This window comes from Sander vitreus, chromosome 12 (genome assembly GCF_031162955.1).
Source record: "Sander vitreus isolate 19-12246 chromosome 12, sanVit1, whole genome shotgun sequence".
Classification (NCBI taxonomy): domain Eukaryota; kingdom Metazoa; phylum Chordata; class Actinopteri; order Perciformes; family Percidae; genus Sander; species Sander vitreus.
The window spans coordinates 9,255,734-9,265,337 of NC_135866.1; the positions used below are offsets into that span (position 1 = coordinate 9,255,734).

General features: G+C 39.4%; 1 protein-coding gene across 2 annotated transcripts; it reads left to right on the forward strand.

Annotated features, from left to right (window-relative positions):
- The first annotated feature begins 344 nt into the window (after nucleotides 1–344).
- Nucleotides 345–9,254, forward strand: sugp1 (SURP and G patch domain containing 1). Of its 2 annotated transcripts, XM_078264079.1 has the most exons (14): nucleotides 347–486; nucleotides 1,239–1,407; nucleotides 1,555–1,658; nucleotides 1,969–2,217; nucleotides 2,366–2,489; nucleotides 2,584–2,684; nucleotides 3,026–3,149; nucleotides 3,240–3,568; nucleotides 3,956–4,062; nucleotides 4,318–4,495; nucleotides 4,635–4,741; nucleotides 6,754–6,899; nucleotides 8,464–8,593; nucleotides 8,772–9,254. In XM_078264079.1, exons 1-14 carry the CDS (start codon nucleotides 468–470, stop codon nucleotides 8,796–8,798), a joined length of 1,914 nt encoding a protein of 637 aa, XP_078120205.1. In that variant the 5' UTR covers nucleotides 347–467; the 3' UTR covers nucleotides 8,799–9,254. The 2 variants fall into 2 exon arrangements, with proteins under 2 accessions (XP_078120206.1, XP_078120205.1); XM_078264080.1 differs by lacking the exons at nucleotides 8,464–8,593; nucleotides 8,772–9,254 and adding an exon at nucleotides 7,144–7,207 and having other exon boundaries at nucleotides 345–486.
- The last annotated feature ends 350 nt before the right edge of the window (nucleotides 9,255–9,604 follow it).

Consider the following 9,604-nt stretch of genomic DNA (forward strand, 5'->3'; position numbering starts at 1 on the left):
GAATATTAGAAACATCTAAACAATTCAATTCAATACAACACCACTACACTAATACATAATAACCTTCACAAAGGCAAAGTTTATTAGCTATTGTAGATTGCATTGCATTGTGCAAGTGTGCCTAACCCAGTAGCCTATGGTTTGGGGGTAGTGTATTGCCAGACCTATGACCTATTTCGACAGGGGCCAACAATTTCTCAAAATGTTCCTTTGGGGATGTCATAATTGAAAATCTGATGATGCAATGGTTTCAAAGTAGTTAGTAGTTTAGTCAGGGGTCCTGTAGATTTGTAGAGATCATAGTCGGTAGAGATAATGCTTTTATTCTGGACAAACTACGACCGGAAGTCCCGTTCCTGTGTTCGCCAGTGGACTCAGCTTACTAATCAGCTATTACGGTAGCAGGCAAAGGCCTTATTGTAGTGCGTTAGTGTCGTTTCAAATCATTTTTTACTTCTGCTACTACCATGGAACCTAGCGATGCAGGTAAATATTTATTGTGAATTTGACGTTGATGCTAACGCTAAATATGTACCAGCTTCCCTTAGTAAACGCGTAAGTTAGCCAGGGTAGTCGTTAGCTAGCTGTTAACGTAAACTACGGTATAGGTTAGCTTTGTGTAACGTTAGCTGTAGGAGAGCTCAATTGCTGGCGTAATGAGTGTAGCTACAACGTTAGCTAGCTAGCTGTCGGTAAGATAATAAAATAAGTTAGTTATCATATAGCTAAGACAATTTGCATTATATTTACATAACTTCACAAATACCCGTTTCCTCAGTTCTGCAACATGTGACGTTAATATACATGAATGTCGCATTTGCTCCCATTTCTTAGCAGCTTTTAGAAGTAGTTTTTTTTGTGCGATTTAGAGAAGTTTTCTTGTAAGCTAGTCTGCAATGCAAAGTTATAATATTACATATAAGTTACCATATGTATCTGCCTTAAATAAGTTTAACCCTAGTAATAGCCAGTAACAAAATATACAATGAACTCAAATATACACCATAAGAAATCGTTTCTTATTTGTTTTTCTTGTGTATCATAAAGGGACAACAAATTGCATTTTATTTGTACAGCCCTGTGTTGTAGAATGACAATAAATTACCCTTAAACCCTAACTGGGGAGAATTTTTCGTAAGATGAATATCACAAAATGTCACCTGTTACATTTGCTACCTTAACTGCCAGCTCCACAGCTGTATAACATGCTTATTGTTGTGATATATTGCATTTTTTAGGGCGAGGAGGATGGAAGTCCAAGCCTATCCAGCCACAGAAAAACAAGATGAACATGAATATTTTACGTCAAGAGAAGCTGATAGCTCAGAAGAAGAAGGAGATTGAGGCCAGAATGGCAGAGCAAGCAAAACTGAATATGCAAACCCCGAGCAAACCCCTGCCTCCAAGGTAACAATAAACTTATGGACCTGCAAATATGGCACAGACACGTAAAATTCAACATATGGAAATTATTTTTTTTAAGTACAGTGTATGGTGCTGCCAAATTATAAAAAAGTATATTTAAACATATTTCATCCATTCTGATCCCAATAGTTATCCCAGTCTTCAAGGAGGTACCTCAAACAAGTTTGTAAATGATGGAAGCTTCTTACAGCAGTTCATGAGGTTGCAGAAGGAGAAATCCAACAATGTGTCTGGTCAGTACTTTACTTGTGGTTTTGGCTTATGTAAAAGACGTATAAAGATTCTTCAGGCTGTCTACTATAAGTCCTTGACAGCTCTACAGTTTGTGGGAGTTAGAACTTTTAAAGAGGGCATCCTGACCTAAGGAAACTAGTCTAGATTAGGGACCATGACATTTCCTTATATTACTTACTTGTTTGTTACCTGCCAAATGTTCTGGTTGAAGAACAATCCTTATCATTTATAGAAGAAAGAATAATACGCTTTACATGAAGGCTTGTACTAGGTTTGTTTTTAATGTGTCCTGTTTCATACTCTGTCTAGGTTCCACCAGTGAAACCAAAACTCCCACAACCTCTACTTCATCACCAGGAGGAAATGCACTGCAGAAAAAGAGCATTCTTGTTGGCAAGCGGCCTGGCCTTGGGGTCAGTAGCATGCTTAGTCAGTTCAAGAATTACTCCCACTCCAAGAAGAATCCTGTTCTCAGCCAGAGGCCAAGTGTGTTTTGTTCTCCAGATGATGAAGACGAGGAAGAAGAATCTGATTACTCCGGATTCTTAGAGATGAAAGGTAATTCAAGGCCTATGTTTTTCAGTGTATCTCTGGACAACGCCATGGCTCGGACATTTCAATGCATCCTCTGCATAGTCCAGTGCCTTGTGACTGGCATTTTGTCATAGGTGCCCATAGAGTAAATGTACTTATAGCCTGCTTAAAGTTTCTCCCCCAGAGGACTCAGACACCAGACTCATTATCGACAAGATGGCCTCTTTTGTGGCGGAGGGAGGAGCTGAACTGGAGAGAAAGGCCAAGGAAGACTACAAGGACAATCCTGTTTTCTCGTAAGTTTGAAGGACAGTGTAGCTCATTCAGATGTATTTACTCATACAGTATTTTCAAACTCATCTGATTTCAAATGTTATCCTTGCCTTTCAGATTTTTATATGATAAGAGCAGCATGGAGTATCTCTACTTCAAAAACAGAGTTGCTGTTTTGAGAAAGGATTTGCTAAGACCTGAGAATACGAAAGATAATGGTAAGATTACCTCTTCCTGCACCTTTGATTCCATTTTCTTTGTCTCATCTTTATTTAAGTAAATTTTTATAGTCTCAAATTGTGCACAACATTATACCTGCAGATACAAGTTTCACAGTGTAGGCATAGTGTATGTGGTGGAGCCTCTTTGGGCTTTACATGGTCTTCATTTGTTTCAGTAAATGCCTCACAATCCATACAGTTCCCCATTCACCACCCATGTCCCCCTTGCTCCTCCTTCCTCTTCTATTGGCTCTAGACTGGTGGTGTGTGAGGGCCAGTTGAGTACGGTACAGTAGTAGAGTGTGAATTGAGTCCCAGTACTGATAGGCTGCTTAAAGTCTCCCCCCCAGTGGACGCGGAAACCCAGCAGGTTGTTGAGAACCTGGCCAGGTTTGTGGCGGAGGGTGGCCCCGAGGTGGAAGCCATGGCTGCTGTGCGTAACCGAGACAACCCTGCCTTCAGGTCAGTTGCTGTATGTGTGTCACTGTGTTTCTTTACACTTCGTGTTTAAAGGCCTGGTTTTACACAAAATATCTACTGTCCCTCCCTCAGTTTTTTATATGAACATCAAAGTCCAGTCCACCGCATCTACCAAGAGAAAATACAGGAGTATCGTGCGGCAGCCTCCCAGAGCTTTTCACCTCCAGCAGCAGAGTTGAGAACAGACCTTCCGCGACCAGCTGCTCCGCCATTATCAGGAACCCCTCCACCGCTGAACCCCACTTCTCTACCCCACATTCAGGAGGCAGAAACTCCGCCCGTCAAACGGAAGAGAAAGAGTAGATGGGGGTCGGAGGATGACAAAGTCGAGTTGCCTATTCCTCCCATCATTGTTCCTCAGGAGATTAATGTTCCAGACCCTAACACACCATGTCTATCTGGTACATGAAGTTGTTTTTTACATTTTCTATAAATATGTATATGTGCATGCACATTTTGTTCTTGTGGGGAATGGAAGTAATTAACGTAAAACCTAATCTCGGTTCGACCTTTTTAGAGGGCAGTGTCAATATGTGTTTGGAGCTGATACCATTGTCGAATATTTTACAACCCATACATTTTCATATTAATATGCATTTTTTGGAAGAGTCATAAAAGATAATGTAATTATTGTCAAGAAATTGGTACTGCCATCATTATACATATTGATGTTATGGCACCAACAATCGTTTTTGTAATCGCATTTTAAGTTGCTATTTTGGCTACACTATCAGCCCATCCAATAACGAATGTATGAATATATAAGTTTGTGGTAACGTCTGTTTCAGCCCAGGAGCTGAGAGGTCTGGGTTATAAGAAAGGGAAGCCTCTTGGTCTGGTAGGAGTGACCGAACTATCTGAGGACCAGAAGAGACAAATCAAAGAACAACAAGAGGTATGAAAGTGCCAACTAAATGTATTTATTCAGTGAAAATTACACTGCTGCATTTTAAACTATACCTGAACTCTACCCTCCCTGAAAATATTTTATTCACTCTTTGTCTATTTTTTATTTATTGAATCTGTCTTTTAGAATAATCAAAAGGCACATCGATGACTCGGGTTGATCTCACTATAAATTCAGGATTATTAGGCCCTGTAATTGTGTGTGTGTGTGTGTGTGTGTGTGATCTCATCTCACACTCTGCAGATGCAAGAGATGTATGAAATGATCATGAAGCACAAGCGTGCGATGGCAGAGATGCAGGTGATGTGGGAGAAGGCCATTAGAGACCACCAACATGAATACGACAGTGATGAAGAAGTCGACCAGCAGGCCGGAACCTGGGAGCACCGTCTACGACAGATGGAAATGGAGAAGACCCGTGGTAAGGCTGACCATCAGTATGGAACATTGGTCTTTGCCTTGCAACACTATCAGCTGTCAGTGCTTGATAATCAGTTCGTATTAAGGTAAAGTGATCAACTGTTGCTGTAAAAATAAACTTCTTGTCTGTACTTTTCCAGAGTGGGCCGAATCTCTGACAGAAATGGGTAAAGGGAAACATTTTATTGGTGACTTCCTGCCCCCTGAGGAGCTGGATAAGTTCATGGAAACCTTCAAGGCACTCAAGGTTAGTTTGCCTCTGAATTCACTTGTTCTCTAGCCTAATATTGAAGGGTTTTGCTGTTGTGCAACTGCTAGGATTGTCCATAATCCATTAATTTCAATTAGTTATTAGTAGTGCTGTCAAACACGTTATTAACGGCGTTAACGCAAACCCATTTTAACGGCATCAATTTTTTTATCGCGAGATTAACATACTTTTTGGCCTAGCAAACTTTGAAGTTTTTTTCCACATGCTGTTGCAACAACTAGGAACGTTAGAAAAACTACAACACCACACCGGATCTAGCTAGACCGGAAACAAAACAACAGGCACGCCGCACACACTTGTTTGGGCTCGCGAGCCGGCCAAAGAGTAGTAGGCTGACGTTACATTTTGAGTGGATGGCGAGCGAGAAGCCGAAACGGATGCCAACAAGATTCTGAATGGAAAGTTTACTTTTAAAAAGTTGTCGAGGGGGACAGTAGTTTCACACATACACAGCCTGTATGACACGGAGAAAGCAGCCCAACTGGAACTGCTGCAGAGTGCTACAAACGCTGTCTCATTAACCGGTGATCACTGGACGTCACTGAGTTATCAACATTATTTAGAAGTTACTGCACACTATATAGACTGTTTATCAGCATACGGTTTTAGGACTGTGTTGTTTGTATCGTTTTATTGACTGTTTTTGTCATTTGGGAAATTGTCCACCCCCTTTTCTGTCCAGGAGAATTGTTACATTCCTTATTAGAAAAACATAAAGGTTACAAATGTCCTGCTGTGGCATCCGGGTTTTGGACCATTTTGTTTGTACTGTATCAGCAAAGTGTTAGTGTTACATCTCGGTTAGGTTAGGTACTTGTAGGAATTGTGCAATAATGACAGATTCACCCTTTTTTTTTTTTTTTTTTTACAGTAAATAAATAATAAACAATTACAAATCTTAAAGTCAAGTTCATAAAGTAACTTGAATAAGCAACTTTCTTTGCATTCATTTGATTCCCAATTAAGATACACTGGTAAGAATGGCTTTCCATTGTTAATATGTACTTAAAAACAGTTCTGAAATGCAAAATAATAGAATTTTAATCATGTGATAAAACATGCTATTAAAAAAATTTATCGTTTGACAGCCTTAGTTATTTTTATTTAGTTATTAGTTATTTTTCAGGCATCCAACAAGTCATTAAAAGTTTTGAATTTGTAATTTTAAGAATGTTTTGTTTACAGAGGGGGGAAAAAAACATCTATTTTCTGCAGGATCTCTTTAGAGTACTGTAAAACGTGTTTCATACATCTTTAGTGTAATTTGTGGTAGCTATCAGCCATTTAAATGTCTGCTTCTCCACAGGAAGGTCATACACAATTTAGTAGGGCCAGGGTCAATTGAAAATGTCTGTAAACAGGATTGTAATCATTCATCCATCCATGCCTCTGTTTTCAAGCTGCTTATTCAGGTCAGGGGCACTGTGGTAACCGCCAGCAGAGCAACCCAGACGTCCCTTTTCCCTACAAATTCCTCTCGCTCCTCCTGAGGGATCCTAAAGAGGAGACTGTTATTGCCACTTGTTTATTTGAAAGTCTGTTTAACTCGATTTGGTACCTTTGGGAAAACCACACTTTTTTTCCTTTTAAAAGTAAAAAAACAGCAGTGTGTGTCAGTAGAGATTTTGATCTAATGCAAATGTGCTTCCAGAGTCATGGAAAGTTAGAGACCGAGGCTGTAAGTGTTAAACACAGCATACCATTTGAGTGTAAATTGCAAAAATGGGGAAAATAACATTTGTTCTCAGGTTTTTACAGGTTGTATTTAGTAAAGACTACAACCCTCCTGTACTAAACAGCCTCAGATAAGTCAAATCAACTAAATAATACAAGATCTTGCCCTAACCCACACTAAATTAGTATGAAAGAATCTTCCCACCCTCCGTTATTTTTTAGAAAGACACTAAATGGTATTGGAGACAGTGAAATGGTGCAACACCTCAGTGTGTATGGCATGAATTCCCAACTTTATTATTCTTGCCTTGCAGGAGGGCCGGGACCCAGACTACTCAGAATACAAAGAGTTTAAGTTGACGGTGGAAAATCTTGGTTTCCGAATGCTTATGAAGATGGGCTGGAAGGAAGGTGAAGGCCTGGGCAGTGATGGCCAGGGCATCAAGGCTCCTGTCAACAAGTGAGCATTCATCTTCACTACATTTGCCTTTCATTGCATTTCTTTATCATTCAGGGTACACTTGTCAATGACTAAAATCTTTATTTCAATGCTTTTACTTACACTACTTTTACAATCCCTGGACAATAATGCACCAAATCATCACCACATCAAATTCCTTGAATGTGCAAATCTAAGTGAAGCTACGCTACTGTTATTTTAAAGCATGAAAAATTCATTTTCTATTTCTCTTAAATAATGACAGAATCAACAAGACAAAGTGCAAAGTAGAGTACATAACAAGTGAGTGTTGACATATGACTAATTGATTTTTGTCGACTGAAATCTATATATATTTTTTTTGCACATTTTTGGAACATTCTAGTCTATTATCTCACAAGTCTAGCTGTGCAACTGTGTGTTGGCATTGTGCATCTTTTTGTTGGCATTTACACCTGAACAGACCTTTTTCACAGCACACATTGTGACTTGTCATTGTATGAAAAGCACAGGTGTTACTAATAACATTTACAACGGCTCCGTTCTCTTTGAGTGTCCTTGTAAGCCATGACAGTAAGCCAGCATGTGCAATACCAGGACCCTGAAACTGAAGCAGCTAATGTAAATGGGATTCAACCATTCATTAAAGTTATTATTTTCACGTGATTTTCCTATTGCGACATGTTAAAATAGCTTATGTAAAAAAAAGGCCTATGTTTGAATTGTTTTTGCTTTATCCAGAGTTTAAAGGAGAAATCTGGCGCAAAATAAACCTAGGGGTTAATAACACGTGTACCGAGTCGACCGTTCTCTGGGATTTGTTTTCATGCTAATCGTATGTGACCAGTTTTATCACAAACCGCTAATTAGCTTATAACGCTAGTCGTCTGGGCAAGGGTAAAGTAAAAAGAAATCGCTATTTCTATACCACTAACAAGGCTCAAAATAGCACCACACTTCCACGGTAGCATAATGAGGGTCCCTACATGTAAACCGAAGCATTGAGAACTTTGTAAGTGACAGTTTATTAAAAAGATAGTTTAGAAAGACAGTACCGTTCATGTATACATGGGGGCGCCATCTTGGGAAAACAGTCCGACCAGTCGAACGCCGTGCAACGTGAGCTGAAATGTCACTTGAAATCTCCCATGGTCCGTGGTTTCCCAATGGGTCGATAGGAATTACGTTTGTGAAATGTAATTACATGGAAATGCATGAATTATATCTGTTTATTAAAATATATGCACGGCGTTCGACTGGTCGGACTGTTTTCCCAAGATGGCACCCGCCTGTATACGTGAAAGGTACTGTTCTTTTTAATAAACTGTCTGTACACTTACAAAGTTCTCAATGCTTCGACTAGCGTTATAAGGTAATTAGCGGTTTGTGATAAAACTGGTCACATACGATTAGCATGAAAACAAATCCCAGAGAACGGTCGACTCGGTACACGTGTTATTAACTCCTAGGTTCATTTTGCGCCGGATTTCTCCTTTAACACTTATATTTTGTTAGCTCTCATATTACCAGACAGACATGAAAAGAGAAACTAATTTTGAGTGTGTCTCTCTCTGTCCCACCTAAGGGGAACTACCGCCATGAACGGAGCAGGGTTTGGAGTTGACCGTCCAGCTGAGCTCTCAAAAAATGACGACGAGTACGATGCTTATAGAAAGAGGATGATGCTTGCTTACCGCTTCAGGCCAAACCCACTGGTAACTTCTGTTTCATATTGTTTTCTGTTTGTTGTAACAATATTCTTTTGAATTTGAAGTTTAATAGCATTCACTTCTTAGTTCTTCATTTAGTGTGCTGCTGATCCATTCGTCAGGGTCAAGTGTCCTTTGCTATAATATTTGAATTTAATTGAGAGTTTCTTTTTTGTTTCCACAGAATAATCCACGGAGACCATATTACTGATGTAGAGGACTGTTTTTGTTTTATACTTGTTCTTGTTTATCACAATTTAAAACCTGTTTTCTGCAGCTGCCACAGCTCTGTTCAGTTGTGAAATAGACACTGTTGCACAGTAGAAATTAAAACATTTGAAGTGTGTGTGAAAAGTAGAAACATTAGTAGATTCTCCATGTTTTGTTACATTTCAATTTAATACTGTAACTGTAACTTAAAATATATGGACTGAACATCGCCTGACTTCCAGAATGATTTCACTCTTCAGTTTGTGTTACCATTTTGTTCTCTTTCAGAGCATGACTCAACTCTGCATTCCCAACTATATAATAAAGTTCTGTATTAGTACACAATCTTCCATATAATTTTTGCATTGGGTAATTTTCCTCACTGCGCTATAACTGGTTTTTGATTCATGTCATTATATTCTTCAGTGTTCACAATAAAAAAAACAATCGCCCCTTACTGAAATGTGGAGTTGTAACTGATTCCCTGTTTATTAAGAAAATAGTAGGAGCTAAGATCAACTAACTTTTAGTTTATGGTACACATGCTGAGTGCAGGTATCTATCCAATCATGTTGATAACTGCCATCGTATTCACGGCTCGGGTCAGCATTGAGCCATTGAGTAGAGTTGACCAGGCTCAAGCAGCCAGTGGTGAGGAGGAGGGTAACAGATCAGTGAAATCAGACCTTCAGATTGCCATTGCCCAGGGGGGTTTACACGGGGATAAATATAACTCTGAAATCCCAGCTAAGCAAGAGCATCAATCAGAGGCAACTTAAGCCTTATTAAAAAGTAAACCACCTTTGG

What these genes read in the sequence shown, in the direction of transcription:
- sugp1 (XM_078264079.1), top strand. An exon ending in GGAAATGGAGAAGACCCGTG is followed by an intron (nt 4,496 to 4,634) that starts GTAAGGCTGACC and finishes GTACTTTTCCAG; the next exon opens with AGTGGGCCGAATCTCTGACA. An exon ending in GCTTCAGGCCAAACCCACTG is followed by an intron (nt 8,594 to 8,771) that starts GTAACTTCTGTT and finishes TTGTTTCCACAG; the next exon opens with AATAATCCACGGAGACCATA.